The 20,238-nt window shown below is 41.7% G+C and overlaps 1 protein-coding gene across 2 annotated transcripts in view; it reads right to left on the bottom strand.

Moving 5' to 3' along the window:
- Window positions 1–19,875, bottom strand: part of LOC134491209 (nuclear cap-binding protein subunit 1-like) — a 38,557-nt gene extending 18,682 nt beyond the window's left edge. Inside the window, exons 1-12 of one of the 2 annotated variants that reach the window (XM_063294792.1) lie at window positions 19,780–19,875; window positions 16,146–16,231; window positions 9,308–9,408; window positions 9,029–9,185; window positions 8,811–8,918; window positions 6,063–6,184; window positions 5,519–5,588; window positions 5,022–5,237; window positions 4,421–4,518; window positions 3,541–3,604; window positions 3,177–3,287; window positions 2,979–3,043 (exon numbers count right to left, since the gene is read on the bottom strand). In XM_063294792.1, coding sequence (XP_063150862.1) covers window positions 2,979–3,043; window positions 3,177–3,287; window positions 3,541–3,604; window positions 4,421–4,518; window positions 5,022–5,237; window positions 5,519–5,588; window positions 6,063–6,184; window positions 8,811–8,918; window positions 9,029–9,185; window positions 9,308–9,408; window positions 16,146–16,231; window positions 19,780–19,813 — 1,232 coding nt within the window. In that variant the 5' untranslated portion in view covers window positions 19,814–19,875. The remainder of the gene's footprint in view (window positions 1–2,978; window positions 3,044–3,176; window positions 3,288–3,540; window positions 3,605–4,420; window positions 4,519–5,021; window positions 5,238–5,518; window positions 5,589–6,062; window positions 6,185–8,810; window positions 8,919–9,028; window positions 9,186–9,307; window positions 9,409–16,145; window positions 16,232–19,779) is intronic. The other variant, XM_063294793.1, reaches the window with a different exon arrangement.
- Between the last annotated feature and the right edge of the window lie 363 nt (window positions 19,876–20,238).

Here is a 20,238-nt window from a genome sequence, read left to right as displayed (position 1 = left end):
AGGCAGGTACTGACCAATCAATCAGACATCGTGGTAGTAGAAAAGGACCAGAAGACAGCGGTGGTCATAGATGTAGCGGTGCCAAGTGACAGCAACATCAGGAAGAAGGAGTATGAGAAGCTGGAGAAGTACCAGGGCCTGAAGGAGGAATTAGAGAGGATGTGGAAAGTGAAGGCCAAAGTGGCCCCAGTGGTGGTAGGGGCACTTGGGGCTGTGACTCCCAAGCTGGGAGAGGGGCTCCAACACCAGAGCTCTCTGTGCAGAAGAGTGCAGTGCTAGGAACAGCTAAGATACTGCGCAGAACCCTCAAACTCCCAGGCCTCTGGTAGAGGACCCGAGGTTGAGGAAGACACATACCACCTATAGGGGTGAGAACAGAATTTTATATTTTTAAATAAAAGAACTGACTGCCAAGTCTGAGGAGATGCAAACTCTTAGAAACCGGAGGACAGAAAATGTCCAATCATTTACAGTAACTGAATCTTCTGAAGAGCCATCTCAGAGGCGCCTGCATGCTTTGCAAATGCTTTGACAGAGATGCTGTGAAACAATTCCGACCTGAAAGAGGGGTGGCTGCATTCAAGAGCTGCTGCACTCAGACGCAGCATATTCCAAAGCACCTTTTTGGAATCATTTGCAAAGAATGCACAGCCTTACACCTAATAATAATCGGGTAGCTCTCTTCTAGATCTGAATAATATGAATTTTTTATCAGCAATCTAACTTTGCAGTCAGCACTAACTAGTTGATTATGAATGTGATAGGGAAGCTTCAGATGATAATACTGGAAGAAATAATTTATTTGATACTAATTATTTTTTATTATATATTTTTTCAAATATATGTTTACAAGATTATAAAGAATATATGATGCAGGTAATAGAAAGAAAAAAACCAGTAAAACAATAAAATAGGGGCAGATAGTTATATCTTGAATAATAACAAGTCTAAAATAGCATATGGCTAATATAGTCTACCACATGATTAAAAACTTAATATATTTTATATCCCATTTATAGTCAAAACATGCCTCGATTGAACTTAAAAATTATTTGATTAGCAGAATTGAAATCAGTAACAGAACACTGGTAAACCTATAAATAATGAACAATACATTGGAAGAATACTGTAACTGATATGTAGATTATATGTTGAATTAAAATATAACTCTAAACCCTAAATTTTGGATGTGGCACAATTTCATGTGCAGAATTATAATCTAGAAATAGTTGCCAAATAAGATTGAATTGTATATCATATTTACTTTTTAAATATGAAGTTATTCTGAACATTGAAGCACATTCCCACAGTTTGGTTAGCCATTCTTCCATAGAGGGGATCATTCTCTTAAAAAGTACAGAAAATCCTTGCAGCTGTTAACGTTTACAATACTAGTTCAGTGTACTTTGAACAAATGTACGGTTCGGTAAGTTTACTGAAAATACCTCAGCATGAAATGAAATTACACTTTTCAAACTGTGTTCCATTCTGCAGTGAATTAATTTCCAATGTTGTTGGGCACTGCAACACTGCTACCACGTACGGAAATAGGGATCTGCTTATTGCATTTCTAGCAATTCGCAGAAGGGAATCATTTATTTTAGCAATCATGGCTGGAGTAATGTACCAGTGGTAAAATACCAATTCTATCTAAGTATAATACTTGAGGTAGATCTGATAGTCCTTTTCCACTGAAATTACTACTCTTCCATTTCCATGACTTCATTGAAATTTTGCATCCATTTAGCTATACAGTCTTTGACTTGCTCAGATTCTCAGTCATGTTTCACCAAAAGACTATAAATCATGCCTAACAAACGTTCAGCATTATGAGTTATAAGGTTTTCAAATTCAGTTAAAGTTTCCTGTTTCTTAATTTGGTACCATGGCACCAAACCATTACCAATTCAATTATTATTGAATTGAAAAAAAGGAAAAGTGCATATACATTTTCAAGCAGAAGTCAGTAACAATTGCCTCAGTTTATGCTGCGGATGACAATAAGTTAAACAATTATTAATACATCATTAGCAAATAGTTTTAATTGTTTCTTGTACAGCTAGTTTGACTCCTGGGATTCTATTTCCTTGACCTATTTGGATTGGCAATAGTTCTAATGCTAGTAAAAATAAAGAAAGAGGTGACAACCTTGACTTATTCACTTTGGTATAGTATACTGCTGTGAAGTAAGACCATTCACAATAAATTTAGCTTTTTGTTCTTTATAAATACTCTGTATCCATGCCCCAAAAAAAAAAAAAATTAGGGCCAGAGCCTATTTCAATCCATTTCAGATTGTCAAAGGCAATTCACGGACAATCTGGTTTTAGAATATAATGTTTAGAGTATTTCTGATTGTATATCTCATATATTTCTGGTCAGGATGCATAATCTAAATTTAAAAAACCACTTAGCCTTTTAACAAGAATTGCTGTGAATTTAAACTTGTTTTATAATAGTAGCTCGTTAAGACTCCATTTATTCAGTCTAGGGACTTCTCTATTCAACTTTACAATTACTGAGCTACCATCTGCGGATATTGACGATGCTACGTTTGTGTAAAAAAAATCAGTCAACAAGAAATTGGAAATCCAAGAGAGATAACAATGTCATATAATCTGAAACATTTTAAGTAAGTTTACTCATGTTTCTTGTTGATAAAATTCACTTATTTAGAAGAGGGGATACAACACCATTCATATCACCAAGAACTAAAATATTACCCCCGGCAATCTCAAAGGAGTTGTCTTATTGTCATCTGCAGCATAAACTGAGGCAATTGTTACTGACTTCTGTTTGAAAATGTATATGCACTTTTTCTTTTTTTCAATTCAATAATAATTAAAAGAGAGAAGTGACCTTAAAATATGAAGGCATGTAAAAGCAGAGGTGTTCATAACTATCAGAGATTTAGCTGAGGCGAAGTAGCCCAAGTCACTAACTCCTCAGAAAATTTAGGTGAGAATGTCCTTACTTACCTATCTACGCAGATAGTATTCATTGTATCTAAGCGCATGTACAACATTTCTGTACCTTGGGCAAGCTGTTATTTTTCAATTAAGGTTTAAAAATAGTTCATGTTATAATTTTTAATTACAATATGCCTGAAAGCAGAACATTCCTTTTGTGATCAAAAGGTGTTAACTGCTACAAGAGACTTTTGGGAAAAAGGATACAACTTGAGGTAAAGATCCAGGCTGAAGTTTGCAAAGTTCAATAAAAAGTGTGGTATACATGACTTCGGTGTGAGGCGGAACAGGAAGCTGAAACAGCTCAGAAAAAATGACCTGGGGAAAATACGAAAGCGATACGAAACATAAACTTGCAACAGCAGAGGCGTGGAGATTATTTCACTGTCAGAAAAAGCTGTTGCTGAAATGCCCTATTCCAGTCCCACAATGGGCTTTCTAAGCCTACCAGAAATGGTCCAATCTCAAAACAGGCCATTCCAAGCTCCACTCTGAGATGAAGAGCTATCATCAGAGAGGAAGACCACTGGCACTAGGTAAGGAAAAATGACAGGATAAATACAGTGCTTACCTCAACAACGTGGTAATTCAGAGGGATCTTGTTGTTTCCTGGATAGCTTGTTAATTGGGCAGCGCTACGGAAAAAGACAGGTATGTGACTCAGAATAAAAAGGCCAGGCAGGAAGCAGGCAGGCACCTTGCAAAAATCATACTTTCTGTTGTGTGTGCCGGGACCACACCGTCAAAGAGCTCCTTTCCCTGCTGGGGCTGTCTTCCTCCGGCTTCATCAGCAGGTCTTGGGGAGTAGCTGCCAAAGGCTCTGTGACTCTGCCCTGCCCGTCCCTCTTGGGAAGGACGGGTGAAGAAACAGATCTGACAGAGCTAGATCTAGCCATTAACAAATAGGGAAATTGCTATTCACAGCATCTGACATGATTCAGAAACAGATGGATGTAAATCTGCAGTTTTACAGTGTTGACACACAAAGACACAAGAACACCTCACTATAGGCAAACAGACCAATATCATTTTTCTAGCCCATTCTTCTCCACAAATACTCAAATTTTATATTTTAAGGCTATTTGCAGTTTAATTGGACCCATTTAATTTTCCAAATAGGCATTCCTTATCTCTCTCTCTCTCTCTCTCTCTCTCTGACAGCAGTGCAACACAGCCGGTTATGAATGGAGACTTCCTACCCTCAGCTTTGCTGGACAAACTTGTAACCGATTTGTGCAGAAATGCGTTTACTGTATTGCAAACTATAATTAAAAATATCTCAAATTACAACAGAATTTCAGCCAGTGCATCCAATCTGCTTGGAAATTCTGACAATGATTTACCCGTATGTATTTAAAAAATGCTTTGTCTGCTTTTCACTAATAATAATCCGAAGGAGGGCATCCAAGGGGGAGGCTGAATTAAATGCACATGGAGGCAAAGGGCCCTACCATGTATTCCTCTCTTTCCAAAAGGACCTGATGATGCAGTGAAGGTTTTCTTCGATCACAAATCGTTCCACAGAGTGGCTCCCAGGCATAACTGGGCCCTGACAAAAGAAACGACAGGGGTTAATTTAATAGAGGAGCTTGATTGTGGGGATTTAACATTTATAATGTACTTTTCAGCATATAGAAAGTTCAGCTGCCTCACTCTGGTTTTCACTGCCATAGAAGAAGAAAGAAGAAAGAAGAAGAAAGAAGAAAGGAACAGGCCAGAAGCCAGCGAGCTGGAAACTACTTCTAGAAGCCCAGGGATGCTTAGTATTTTCTTTCAGAAGCAGCCTTTTCAAACGGACAGCGCCACCAGAAGCAGTGGTGCACGGGGCAGAGGGAGCCCTTAGGAAGGGAAGCAAACCCTGAGCTATTTCAGCCTTTCTAAACAACGCCAAGCAACATGCTGGGTCTCGGCTAGTGTTAGACGAAGTAACGGCCCAAACCGAAAGGTCAGGAGGCAAAGGAACAGACCATCTGGACACCGCCAAAGACAGAGACACTTCATTTCCCAGCAGACGGAGCATTACACGGCTGCCGCCCCACCGCACTAACTCACTTCGGGATCATCGGTGTAGTCAAACATTCGGAAAGTGACTCTCGGCATCGGGTACACGGAGTCCGCCGTGTGGGGCGGGGGCGCAAAAGGAGGCAGGTTGTGCTGCAGCGCTTCACAAAGCACGCTGTCAAAAGCGAGGTACGGCCTCGGAACGTGCCTCTCTTGCCAGTGATCCTTCTTCATCTTCTGGATCTGGGCCCAGAGGCAATCCAAGTACTGGAAAGCAAAAGCATCCATCAGACACGTTCGTCTTTGGCAGGCGAGGACATTCCCGAACCCAGACTGGGGTGTGCTGTGGGAAGTCCCCTTCCCAATTTTCTCAGAAGGCAGCTCGGGGGGAAATGCAGAATACAGAAAAAGGCAGGACAAGCCATTGACAGGACTTTCTCACTGGAACAGGGGCAGCTTCATGGAGCCAACACTAGAATTCGGCATTTGCATTAACCTTTCTTCAGATGGGCGTGAGGACAGGAATTCAAAATCCTAATTATAGTCACCTCTTCTTGTGGATGTGGTTTATCAGCAGACCAGACTTGTAGCATGGGCACGTGAGTCTTCTGACGCCGTCTGCCATAAAAGAACACAACCATTTTAAGGACTGCTAATGACTGATTTGTACTTCAGCTCAGAAAGAGTCTGAAGGAACCAGCACGTTATTCAAACCAGCGAGTACTTCTCAGTGGGCAGGAGGCACTCCCTTGAAAGAAGTAAGCACCTGGCTTTAAAAGGGTGTATGCGCTTTCAGTGACCAGATTCCAACTAGGTTTTGGGGACATCTGGCTCTGCCACCATGTAGCAGGCATTTCTTTTCATAGAAAGTCGCTCGAAGAATCATACAGCCACAAGGCTGATGTAAATCTCTTGCCAGCTCCGTGATCGCTCCAGATCCTTTCTTAAGCAGCACGACCTGCCTACTGTTTTCCAGGACTTCCCACCCGTTGGTCCCGGTCCTGCCTTCAGGGTCAATGGATGAGGCCTACAAGGTTCTGTGTTCATACTCTGGTAACACATAATGATGCAAAGCAACATTCATTTTCTTACTTCAGATAGTTTTCAACAGTGGACAAGATCTGCTCCATTTCAGTATCCTTTTTCTCATAGAGCTCCTTCCCCACCCAAGGTAAGGATGACAGGAACGCGTACACGTACCAGTCACACCGCACCTGTTGGTAAAGAACAGAGACAATACACAGTCAGAGAATACTTCTAGTTCTTGCTATAAGACTATAGGCAAAATCCGGTCAAAGACCTGAATCTCACGTGAAGCACCATTTCTGCTTCCAGAACGCTAACTCTATGTGCAAAGCTGAGCAGAGGTCCCTAGGCGTACAAGTCTCTGCACATAAATGGTTGGTTTTGTGACTGCCAAAAGAATCCTGCACAAGTGTGCACAGGGGAGTATGTACTGAATCTGCACAGAGCAATTAAAAAAATATAGGACAAGAAAGCCAAACAACTTTCCTTACTGTGGAGTCCTTAGTGCTCTCTGAGCCTTGTTGTTTTCTTGCAGACGTTTCATTGCCAGACTAGGCAACACCTTCAGTGCAAAGAGGGAGTGGGCCTTGCTCTCTGTTTATATACTGTGGCTTGCCCTGCTTGTGTTGGTAGGGGTGTTGCTCTCTCCTTGGGAGTTCTTTGATTGGGCTGTTGTTTGCTGCTTGGTTGATTGCCTGAGTTAATGGTTCCTTGATTATGGTGTATTGTGCTGTTTGATGGTTCATCTGGTGTTAATCCTAGTGTTGATTTTTGCCTATCTGGGTGTTGATTGCTGACAAGGGAGTGTACTGGTCTTTTGGCTTTTCTATTGTCTCTTTTGAATGGTATGTAAAACATTGTTTACCTCTATGTGTCTGTTGATGGCTGCTTTGTCTGAGTGCCAGGCTTCCAGGAATTCTCTGGCATTTTTGGATTTGGCTTGGTTTAGGATGCTCACAGTTTCCCAGTTGAAACTATGGTTGAGTCTGTCCATGTGTTGTGAGATTAAGGAGTTCTCATCGTGTCTTCTGACTGCTAGTTGGTGTTCGTGGATCCGGTATGTAGATGACACTTTTGTCATAATACAAAAGAAACAACTGGAAGAAACCCACAAAACCATCAATAACATCTTTAATGGAATAAAATTCACAAGGGAGGAAGAAAACAACAACTCACTACCATTCCTGGACATCCTCATCAGTAGAGGAAATGATGGTAAGTTAGAAACACAAGTCTACAGGAAAGCTACCCACACCAACCAAGTGCTCCACTACCAGAGTAACAATCCAACCTGCCACAAGAGAAGCTGTGTAAGAACATTATTCAGACAAGCACTTACACACTGCAGCAACCCGGAACACCAGAAAAAATAAAAAGAACATCTGCACAGCATCTTCCAACAAAATGGATACCCACTCAACTTTATCAAAAAGTGCCTCACCACCCAACCCACTACAACCCAACCAATGGAAACTATGAAAAGGCTGCCATACATCAGAAACGTCTCAGAAACCACCAACAGACTGTTACAACCACATGGCATCACCATAGCACATAAACCAACTAAAACCCTTCAAAACATATTAAGCAACCCAAAAGACCCAATAGCTCAAGAAGAAAAAACAGGAGTTATTTACAACATACAATGCAAAGACTGTAACAGCCACTATGTAGGACAGACAGGCAGAAGACTAGCAGAGTACATCCACGAATACCAACTAGCAGTCAGAAGACATGATGAGAACTCCTTAATCTCACAACACATGGACAGACTCAACCATAGTTTCAACTGGGAAACTGTGAGCATCCTAAACCAAGCCAAATCCAAAAATGCCAGAGAATTCCTGGAAACCTGGCACTCAGACAAAGCAGCCATCAACAGACACATTGAGGTAAACAACATTTACATACCATTCAAAAGAGACAACAGAAAAGCCAAAAGACCAGTACACTCCCTTGCCAGCAATCAACACCCAGATAGGCAAAAACCAACACTAGGATTAACACCAGATGAACCATCAAACAGCACAATACACCATAATCAAGGAACCATTAACTCAGGCAATCAACCAAGCAGCAAACAACAGCCCAAAGAACTCCCAAGGAGAGAACAACACCCCTACCAACACAAGCAGGGCAAGCCACAGTATATAAACTGAGAGCAAGGCCCACTCCCCCTTCACACTGAAGGTGTTGCCTAGTCTGGCAATGAAACGTCTGCAAGAAAACAACAAGTCTCAGAGAGCACCAAGGACTCCACAGTTCAACCCTGAGCTACAAATATTTGCTTCGATTGGAACTTTCCTTACACTGTGCTGATGCTCTATTATTTACATCAGATTTTCAAGGAGCTATTTCACATGCTGCTTCTGATTGTATTTAAGATATATACTTACTTTCTGGAGTAAATGAAATCAGGCTTGGCCTGGCAAACATCTGTCAGGCATTGGCACCAATTTGCATGATTAAAACATTTCCCATAAATTTAAATCCTAGAAATGTTTAAGGAGCTACATTCCCATGCAGACTTTCAGTCTGAGAAAGAAACGGTAAGGGCCCCGTTTGCCCTTCCATATCATGGGCAGGAACATTTTGTTTTGTCCTACTTATGTTCCCTCTGAAAGCCACGGGTGACAGGGACAAGGGCACCGGAAGATACATGGCCAAACGTTTCAGCTTACTGTTTAGGCTTCTGCTGTACTACAAGGCGAGCAGAGGCTTACCACATTTACGAACACATTACAAAAATGTCAACAACCACACTGCCAAATTTCAGCAAGTTACTTCTCTACCCATGCAGCAAAAGTTGTTTACCTGAGGTACATCCTCCTCCTGCGTCACACTAACAAAATTCTCAAACATGGCTACCATTGAGGGTGCAGCTATTACGTGACAATTCACAAGATCAGAAAGAAAGCGCACCTGGAGAAAGAGAACATTCAGCTAATTCCCAATCAAGGTAAAACGGTGAGCTCTTCAAATTCACTGAAAACCAAACTAAGTAAAGATTCGAAGGTATGAAAACAACTTACTAAATATACAGCTTCATTGTACATGTTGACTTTCAAACATTCTTTCAGCTGACGTACCATCGCTTCTACAAACTCCCCACCAAAATTGTAGTTCCTGGCATTCAGCAATCCAACAAGAGTTGTGTAAATGGTCATCTTCTGTGGTAACAGACGTGCACTGATTCCATAAAGGAGAAAAAAAGCATTTTGTTAAAGTTACCTTTTTCAAAGTAATTACTTAAAGCCTTTACTGTAGGTAATGTATTATCCCCTATATCCATAACTGTTTTGCATACATACACTGCACAAAGGAGTCTCAGTAATTTGTTTTTGGAGTTTGGCAGATCTGCCTCCAAGACCTCAGCCAAGTCATCTAAGTTACTTTCCAAAGAAGAACAACTCTGAGGAGATAAGATATGAGAAAGCCATTATCTTGTGATGTATTCCAAAGATGCTTCTCATTAAAATAACCTATCAGTATGACAGCTTCAGCGATCCTAAGGCTACCAACTGAAAGATACTTCTCTGCTATTCTCTTTCCCTCCTCAATGAATGAATGAATGAATAACTTTATTGATTAGTCAAATGACCATATCAAGAAGTTGAGCATCAGCCACTATAAGATATAAAGTATGATACCATAAAACAGATAAAATACAGTACGGTAAGATAAAATATACTACAGTAAGATAAAATATGATAAAACACAGTAGGGTAAAATAGAGATAAAATTGTAAGATAAAAATGCAAGATGTAATAAAACAAGTAATAAAATACAGAAACAATGTGACTTTAAATAAATTCATCACCTTTACATGCCACCCCAATGTGTTCTATAAATTGCATTCTCAGTTGGACAGCCCTAACTATAAACTTAACAGTTCTATTGACCACATACGTATTTGTGCCCTGGAGGAAGTAACATAGTCTTTTGTTACGGTCCCAGTATGTGGTTCTGTCAATTAATGTCTGAAGGTACTGAGCCCTTGCTGGGGCATATAGTTGGCAGTTAAATAGGACATGTGCAATGTCTTCTACTTCGGGTGCTCCACAAACACATGTCCTCTCCAGGTAAGGCACTTGGTGGAATCGTCCATATTTGACCATAGAATCTAGCTGCTCGAATCTTGCTCTAGTAAGAGCTCTCCTATGGTATTGAGTCAGACCCATTGTCAGGTACTTTTCTATTTAAAAGGACAGTTTATTCTTGGCCAGCCATTTCGATGACCTATTGTGTGCAAGTGACTCCATGTCTGTTTGGGCATTAACATCCAAGACTCTTTGTTTGAATATTGCCTTGGCCTGGTCTCCGGCTGAAAGTAAGCATTTTGATGAAAAGCCGAGGAATGCGATAGTTTGGAGGAGTTGATTGATCCATGTGGAGGGTTGAGGTGTGCCCATCTGTTCTTCAAGGCACATTTTTGGTAGTCTATCATGTTCCATTGAGAGAATCCTCCACCGGTAGTTAAAGACTTTGATTACTGCTAGACTATAAATGGAATGGGTGCCTGTTTCAGCTCTTACTGCTGCTGCGGGTATATTCCTGTCGGTCCCCAGAATGGTCCTTAAAAAGCGTGCTTGATTTTGTTCAAGTAAGGAGGCCTTTGATAGGCCCCACAGTTCGGCACCATAGGTTAACACTGGTGCAATTTTTGCCTTGTGGACCTTCAAGATGGAGAGCAGAGAGCAAGAGTGGTTGTAACTAAGAAGTTTAATTAGCGTTTTTGAACTTGCCGTGGCCTTTGTAGAACTTTGCTTGTAATGATTAACCCAGGGCCCAGTGTCTGTAAAAACCACCCCTAAATATGAGAAAGAGTCTATTTGTTTTATAGGCTCCCCATCCAGGTGCCAATTGTATTTGGCCCGTCTTTTCCCAAAAACCACCACTTTGGATTTGGACTTGTTAATATTCAGAAAATTTGAGGCGTGGTAAGCACCAAATTTCCCCATTAATCTTCTCAGGCCTACTTGGGAGTGTGCCATCAAAACCATGTCATCTGCATACAAGAGGATATTGATATGTCTGTTAAGGATCTTTGGCATGTGAACATCCGTTGAACAGAGGAATCCTGGAATGTCGTTAACATAAAGATTAAACACCATCGGGGCCAAGATACATCCTTGTCTGACACCTTTGTGGGTGGGTATGCTCTGTGTAAGAGAGCCATTGACTCCAGTACAGACTTTCAGGCGTGTATTCGTATAGAGGGCCTTTATCAAGTATAAAAGTCTGGGTTCCATGTTTAACTTGGCCAGTTTCTTCCATAAGGTATCTCTATTTATGGAGTCAAATGCCACACTAAGATCTATAAAAGATGTAAACAAGTGCCTCCCATCAGTTGTATATTTAGTGATGAGATGGTGTAAAACGAAGCAATTGTCTATTGTGGAGTGCCCATGTCTAAACCTGGCCTGTTCTTCCACTAGTATATTTTTCTCGATTGCCCAGTCCTCTATTTTTCTCAGGAGATGTTTTGCATACATTTTAGCAGTTATATCAATAAGGCTTATAGGTCTATAATTTTTAGGGTCTTCCTTGTCTCCTTTTTTGAGTATGGGAACTGTGATAGAGAGTTCGCATCCTGCTGGAATGTGGCCAGTATTGTCTATGTATGTAAAGAGTCCTGCCAGTAGTGGAGCCCACCAGTCAATGTGTGTCCTGAAAAGTTCTGGTGGTAGGAAGTCTTCTCCAGGTGCCTTACTGGGTTTCAGTGATTGAATGATGTGTTTAATTTCTGTCACTGTCACTGGTAGCCAAGGAGGAAGATTATCAGGGGTCAGAGGCTCAGTAGTCATCTTTTCTGGATAGTCCTGCTTGGAACTGGCAAATAGAGTAGTGTAGAAATCCGCCCAGACTGAAGCTGAAATGGGGATATCAAGTAGGAGCTTACGCTCCTTCAACATGCCAGATACAATATTCCAAAATATGACTGGGTTAGACCCTTTTGTTGACTCTTCTAGTTCAGACCAAACTGTAGCTGTATATTGAGCCTTCTTAATGGCTGTTAGTTTCTTATAATTGTGTCTGAGCTTTAACATCTTGGCGTGGTTATTTGGTGTGGGGCTTCTTCGAACCAAACGCATAGCTGCTCTCAGGGTCTTTCTTGAGCAAGAGCAATCAAGATTGAACCAATTAGATCTTATGGGCTGTCGGTTCCTAACTGGCAGTTTGTCTATTAAAAAGTTTCTTAATGTGCTGCTCAAATTGGCATATCCAGTAAGGATTCTATTTGAGTCTTGAGTAGTTGTAACAACCATGTTCACCCAAGACTGGGCCCTCTCAGAGTTCATAAAATTAGAAATTGCCTTAGTATCCACCTTAGTCCATTTGAGCCTCCTGTCTTGCCTCACTTCAAGGTTAGCAAATAACCTCTTGTCGAGTGTTGTGGGCGATCTTAAATCAGAATTGCCATAAAATTTAACTGCAATCGGTTGATGATCGCTGTCATGTCTGAGAATAAGTTCCTTTTGTCTGTTGACATATATAGTCCAAGACACTGCTAGCATTCCCAGCATGGAAGGTACAGGGATATGTAAAGCAACTGCCTTTGCCTCCTAGGATGTAAAGATTGCAAGTATATATTGAAGAGTTCAGTTTGGAGCTGTCCATGTTCCTTTTAGTGTCTCTGGAGTGCCAGGATGGGTCATTTGTTAAATAGCTCTCAGGTATGATGCCCAAGTGTACGTAATCATACAAAGAAGCCCCCACCCTAGCACTTAAGTCTCCCAGTAGGATCACAGTAGCTTTGGAATGTTTTATGTTTATCTCTATGACTGTCTTTTCTAATTGCACCCAAATGTCCGAGGAAAAGCAGGGAGAAGAGTATGGTGGTATGTATGCATTTAGCAGCACAACTTCAGATAATTTGTATTTGAATTGAATAGCTAGGAGATAGAAGGGGTCTTCTCTGAGGACCAATTGCTGCCCTTGCCAGCCCAGCTCTGCCTTAGCAAGTATGCATAATCCCCCTGAGGCCCGCCCTTCTGAGTTAAATTTATGTGCTGGTGTAGACCAGGATCTAAAGCCTGTTAAGTGAGCTTCCTCATCACTGGTGGTTAGCCATGTCTCTTGGAATGCTATTATGTCAAACTTGGAGATGAATTCCAATAGATCTCCATCTGACATTCTATTTTTCCATCCGGCTATATTCCATGTCAATAGTCGAATAGAACTTATTTATTGTCAGGAGGGATGACTGAGGTTGTGCTGAGGTCTGTAGTTGGATAGTGTGGCTCCTGCAGTCATTCTGCAGGTAAGATGAGGTCCAGCATTCCTTCAGTATCTAGAAAGACACACTGGTTGAGATTTGGCCTTCCTTTACCACTCTCTTGCTGCTGTATGGATTCAGGTGTGTTGTGTGGTGGCTTACACATAGGATGGCAAGCACCAACAGGTTGTTGTTTCATATCTGTGTCAGTGGCCAGAAGGGTTGTCTCAGTCCTGGGCGGTGATCTTCTTCCTACCTCAGAGGCTGCCTTTCTCATAATTTCCTCTGGTTCCTGAGGCATAGGTTTGCCTGGACTGCTGGGAGGGGTGCCAATTTTTGAGTGAGTTAGACTGCAGTTATCTGTCTCAAATTCCTGGTGTAACCCACCACCTAACTCTGGTTGTGGTTCCCAGGGTTTCAAGGAATCAACACCTTCCTCTTGTCTGTCCGCAGCATCCAATCTTTTGTTCTTTGAAGTTAATAAGTATTGTACTGTTTTAACTGGGGGCAAAGTGAAGGGGTTTGGATCTACTCCAGGGGCCTCTGTGTTGATGATCTGCATGTCTGAGTTCCACCTGGTGAGGGAAGGGGCACAGGTGCCATCAAGATCTTTCTCAAAGTAATTACAATTGCCTTGGGTGGTTGGTAGAACTAGATCCGTTAGTGGTTTAGCTGCTTTACGTGTTGCCACTAGAGTCTCCAGTCTTTTTATAATGTCAGCTTGTTCCAAGTCTGGTAAGGCACTGAAGGAGTTAATCAAATTTCCCTCCAGAAGGTCGTCTGTACACTGTCTTGCGGTAGGCAGTGCAGAGTGTTTGCCTAGGCTCTCTTCTCTTGGGGGCTGAGCTGGTAAGGTGTCCTTGAGGATATCTGAGGTTGAGTTGTCACTTTTGTTCTTTAAGGTGACAGTGCTCTCTAGGTCCAGCTGGCTTAGGAGTGGGCTGCGTTCCTCTGAACAAAACACACGTATTGGGACTATTGAAAAGAGCTGCAGGAAGGGCCACATTTTAAACAGCATGCTAGAGATTATGGGCTGCCTGAATGTAAGTAAAATTCACTCACAGCCTCTGCTGAATGGGAGTCATTAGGCTTTTTCCAAATCAACCAGCTGCCTTTCGCATTGTAATAGCTGGCTTAAAGATAGGATAATTGCTCTTTTTGATCCCCATCGTCCTCTATTTACACTGTTGTTTAATATTTGTAGGGTAATTTGGTTAGGCTGCAAGTGATATTTATGCTTTAAGTGTCTCTCTCCCTTATTTGCATGACCACTAGGCACTTGCTTCTCGCCCTTCTCCACCTGTGTAATCAGCTCTCTCTGATTACTAGCTGTCTTTCTCTTTCTTGAAATGGGAGAAAGGTTACCTGTGACTTCCGTGCTGACTGCCTTTACGGCACACTTCGCCTCTTTTAAAGAGTCCACCTTGTTTTTAACTGTAGTTAGCAACTCGAAGATGGAAAGCACAGTTTGTGCTGTCAGCAGGCTCTGTCTGGTTAAAAAGTCAGTTATATTTTTGTTCTTTAAGTTTATCAGGTTTGTGTTCTCACTCCCATCCTGCGAAAGCTGTGCAGCTGCTGAACAAATAGCAGCAGTCTGTTCAAGTGGGGAGGGTGCGTCCTCTTCCATAGAAGAGGAGAAATCTATGAGTTGTTGGCTTTCAATCTCTACTTGTAAATCCCACGCTAGTGCATTGTGTCCATCGGGGAGATTGGAGGGGATTAAATTACTTACAGGAGATGGCTGCCTGCTTGTTAGGTAGCTGTTGACTTTCAGCTGTTTCGTGGGCTTGGAAGTAGCTTGTGTTGTGGAATGTGTGTGGTATCTCTTCTTTCTTTTTCCCATGGTGATTAATAGCATCCCAGAGTTTTCCTCTATTCTGTCTGTACGTTGAGGGTTCCGATAAAAGAGCACCAGGCTGTCACGTTGGAGGGGTAAATGTAAAAGATAATAAAAAGTAAACTTTGGAGGAGCTCTCTACAGCAGTTGCTGCCTCGCCGCCATCTTGGCTCCACCTCCGCTTCTCTTAGTTACCTCCCTCCTTAATGAATTTCTTATGGTAACACACATAACACAAAGAAAAAAATTGGGGGGAAAATATAAGGAAGTTAAAAATAAACAATGACATCTTCTTGATCCTCTAGAATACTGAATGAGGTGCTGTCATTGTACAATAAAAGCCTCATCTGCAAACTGATTTTCTTCCTGCACTGAAGCAAAGCTTCATAATTACTCAGACTTTACATAGATAAAGGGGACATAAGTAGGAATTCAAATATGGTGAGCATGACAGGACTGCAGTCAAACAAGGCCACTGAGTGATAAATATCCACACGGCTGATATTTTGAGAGTTTCCAATATAAAAAGACTGAAGAATGCTAATCAAACCAATGAGGAGGGCTTGATTAGCTCAGCAGCCACAGAACATTTCTTATCATTAATTAGAAAAGAAAACTAGAAAATCAAAATCAATAATGGCATGCTGAAACCAGCGTGGGAAGTTAGTTAATTTATTTATTACAATTAGGGTACAATTTACTATAATTTATTCACTACAATTTACAAATACAGATTGTATTTATTACAATCTGTAAACATACAATCTGTAAACATACTGCAATAAAGGTTCCATTTATAAATGAATATATGAAATGGTAGGGTCCCATTATACAATAATGGTAGAAACATTCTACATAACTGCTAAGCCATACTTGCTTATGGTTCTTGCAATTATTACAGCAGATACTTGGATGGACAGTATATAAAGGAGAAACCTCCTATTTTAAAAATACCCAAACTGAAACATACACTGCAGCTTTATCCCATTTCTAAATATATATTTATGTTACCTCATTTGTATTTGAATATTTATGTTATTCTCACACAGGGAAACCTCAAAAGTCTCAAAATGAACCTGCTAGTCGTTTATACCTCTTCTCCCAATGTACTTATTAAGTCTTCCAATGTCTCTGCAACTTTAACCGTTTCAGACGTTCTCCTTCTCTTGCGCTGCTGTCCTATTTCAGTGAGACAAAACACCAGATGCTAAAATGAAAGTCCCAATAAGGTTGGAGATGTCACAATTTTAACATTAAATACCAAAAATGTGGCACTTATATGTAGATTTTGGCAGCTCATTCCAGGAAAATGCCATATTGTAAGATACTGAATTGACATTTTATGATACTGCAGTTAGAAAAAAAAAAGAAATTTTTATTCATAACACAATTCCATGGCATTCTCCTTTTAAATTCTATTTATTTGGAATTTGGTTAGAATAAACTGATTCCAACCAACTTTCCCTTCCATCCTTTATCCTTGGCGACATACTGAAGACAGGGACCTCCTTGTTCTTGTTCTTTTTTCTTTTAACTGACCAATAGGCTGCACCAGGATCCTTTCAACTGAATAGATTAGAAACATTAAAAAATAAAAGCACAAGGCATAGTATTATTTTGGCAGAATCCAGTGGCAGAAGGTAAAAAGATGCCCATCGTGATGTCCCCTTCCAATGCCGTGTTCCACTCCCACATTTCTGAACGGGGGGCTCAACTCCTGGATTGGGCCAAACAAAGAAGCAAAATTTTACAAAAGGAATAACTCACAGGAAGAGGCTCCCAAAACCAAGTCAAGCTAAGATTTTTTAAAATGTAAAACTAAAGACAAAAACACGTTTTTGTGTCAGTCTTATAACCTAACGCACTCCAAAGAAAAAAGGGGATTCGGGAGGGGGGACAATTAAGCAAGCAAATACAGGCTAGGGAACCATTCACGCCTACTTATCAGGTGGGTGAATGTTAGAAGAGGACCAAAACTCAGTTAAGCTCAGATGAAAATGGAAGAAAATCAAAACCTATGCAAGTAGTCCTCGCTAAACGGCCACTCATTCAGCGACTGTTCAGAGTTACGACTGAATGAGTGGGACATACGACCGGTCCTCAAAGTTCCAGCCATTGCAGCATCCCCACAGTCATGTGATCATGATTCGGGTGCTTGGTGACTGGAGCACAATTATGACAGTCGCAGCATCCCGCAATCACCATTTGAGACCTTCACTGCTGGCTTCTGACAAGCAAAGCCAGTTACGAGGTTGCAAATGGCAACCATGTGATGTTGCACTTAATGACTGCATGGGATTCACTTCAAGACAGCAACCGGAAGTGCCAGAACTGCTGTGGTAAGTCGGCGCAGTCACGTGATGTTGTGCTTTACAGCTGCATTGCTTAGCAACGGAGTTGCCAGTCCTAATTACTGTTGTTAAGTGAGGTCTACCTGCATGACACATTTTAAAGATCTCTGTTTACAGGAAAGCATCAGGGAATATGAAAGCAATCAAATGACTTTTCCTTTCAAGTTCCAGCAGCTAAGTAGGGCATGTAAAATTTTAATTGATCTAGCCGCTTGGAAATGAAAATGCCAGCTGCCGAGATCCTTTAGTCTTCCACTGCATCTGGGTAACTTACTCAAACCCACAATCAGCTTATGTGGAAGCCCAAGTGAGTCACATGGATTCCATCCATATTTTGCCTAGAGCCTAATGGTGCTAACAGTAATAGCTTAATATGTTGCTGAATAAGAGTAACAAGTTATTTTGTGATGTTACAAAGGATAAGAGAAACATAATAGCTTTCTTACAGCCATATGTAATTTGGAATAAGCAAGGAATTGCTGATCACAAGAAGTGTCCTACATTTGAAGAAATCTTCAGCACTACAGCCCAGAAATTTTCCTACCTTGTCGTATTTACTAAGGCTAACAAAGGATTTCGGGACACTCTTCCAGAAGGAAGTTTCATGGTACATTCGGTATTGGAAAAGCTCACTTATATCTAACATTGCCTCCAAGCAAATGAAATTTGCCCAAGAGGGATTTAACATTCACATTGTACTTGTCACCACGATTCCCCCAAACAGTGTATGCATTTGCTAAACTGGTTGTTTAAATCATTAAGCAGGTTCAGGAGTAACTTCCAAAGAACTTTTATCTGTTTACAACTGATCTGGTGTTCACTGAGCAAGCATTCATAGATAATCAATAGACAAATCTCTCTGCTTCACTTTTCCAGATATAAAAGGGATGTAACAAATCTATGCAAAGATTCATAAATATTTCTCATATTTCTGTTTTGTGGTTACACAAAATGAATAGAGGAAAAGGCTTGTCTGCTCAAGGGCTGTAACTTAAAATAGGTTCTCAAAGAGCAACAAAGATATTTTCCGTACACTTTGGCAACATCTCCACAGCTTGGGAGATAATTTACTGTCTGGCTCTACAGTCAGAAACTAAATTACTTGGTTATCTCACTATTTATGAGGAAAATGTGCAGGTTATATACCATGAATATCTAGCCAGACTAAATACTTCATGCATTTCCTCCCTACGAAAGGGGAGGAGGAGATGCTGGTATATTTATTTGGCCAAATAAAGCTGAACTTAGTAGCAACTTGGAGCCAGTTTGGTCTAGTGGTTAAGGCAACAGATTAGAAACCAAGAGTCTGAGAGTTCTAGTCCCACCCGCTGGGCGACCTTGGGCCAGTCCCTCTCTCTCAGTGTAACCCACCTCACAGGATTGTTTTTGTGGGGAAAATAGGAGGAGGAAGGAGTATTAGGTATACTCGCCTCCTTGAGTTATTTATAAAAATAATAAAGGTAGGATTAAAAAAATCTTTAAAAAATCTAAACTTATTCTGGAGATGCCTTGAAGGTATCTACATAAAATTCTGCCCCGTCTATTGAGTCTGCTGCCTTTGTATGGCTGGTTAAGTAGCAGAAGACTTAACCAAACTTGTGATTCTGCTACCCTTTTCTGCAATTATTAGCAAGTACAAAGTGGCCCACCTGGATCTCAACCATAAAACAGGGGATGGGAAACCAAACTCTTTCTCCCAGCTCATTTGTTTTGAAAAATCAACTGTGTCTCCCATGTCCATAGGGAACTGAACAAAAAGCAAGGTCTACTGTTACAGCCATGGTTTCATTCTGTTCCAGTCCTGTAATTTGTTTCCATGTCAGTGTGTGTGAGAGTGGGGTGGGGGGGAGGTTAACCACAGCTTGATCACTGCCTAAACACAAAGTAACATAAAGCACTAATACACAGTTGCAAACAGGGCAAACAACAAACTATGGATAAACTTAACTTGAGAATAGAACTTAATTCAGATATAATCCTAAAATGTGCTCTGAAATGGAAGAATCTGTTCTCCTCTTCCCAAAAATGCCAGAAAACCAAGTGTATAGAATGAAATGGGAAATCGCAGTTCAGGTGGTGGGAAGCACCCAAATGGATGAAATATGGCCTCTAAATGCCATTATATGACCAAAGTTATTCCTTTCCTTGATTCTCAAACCTAGAAAGACTGCCTGTGTAGTCAGAGTTTTTAAAATATGCATAATTAAAGTGTGGGCAGTTACACCTGCGATACTAACATACAATATATTGTTATAACAATGTACATCTGCCAAAGGGGAAGCATCTTTCAGAATAACTGGCATCTCTACTTGAGGAGGAGGCGTGGGGCAAGGGGAAGGCGGCCTTGCAGCGATCTCGCCCTCCGCTTCCGCTCACCGTCGTTCTCGTCCCTGTGCCGCCTGCGCAACATGGCTCGACCCTCCCTCCGGCTCGGCGGACGGCCTCAGGGCGCTCTCGGGGCGAAGGGGGCAGCCGGCGCCACGGCCCGATGACAGTAGCAACCGACGCTCGGCGCGCTCGCCGGAAACCTCCGACGCGCAGACGCCCCCTGAGAGAGAGACACACTGCGAGCGAACGAGCGAGAGAAGGAGCGAGGCGCGCGCGCGTGCGTCTGCTTCTCCCTGCTCTTCGTTCCTTCCGGCCCGCTGGCAGGTTCTTCCGGGGGCCTCTGGCGGGGGACCAGAGAGGAGCCCCAGGGGTGGGACGGGATGTGGCCGGAGCTGTTCCGGGGCAGGTCAAGGCCAAGGGACGGTCTACCACTTGGGAGGCTTCCTGAGATACGAAAAAAAACCCCAACCTGTCCCCCCGCCCCGCCCAGCAGCCGACGCACCTTTG

The sequence above is a fragment of the Candoia aspera genome, chromosome 2 (assembly GCF_035149785.1).
Source record: "Candoia aspera isolate rCanAsp1 chromosome 2, rCanAsp1.hap2, whole genome shotgun sequence".
In the NCBI taxonomy this organism is placed as follows: domain Eukaryota; kingdom Metazoa; phylum Chordata; class Lepidosauria; order Squamata; family Boidae; genus Candoia; species Candoia aspera.
The sequence above is the reverse complement of the archived record's forward strand: the minus strand, read 5'-3'. Positions and strand labels throughout refer to the sequence as shown.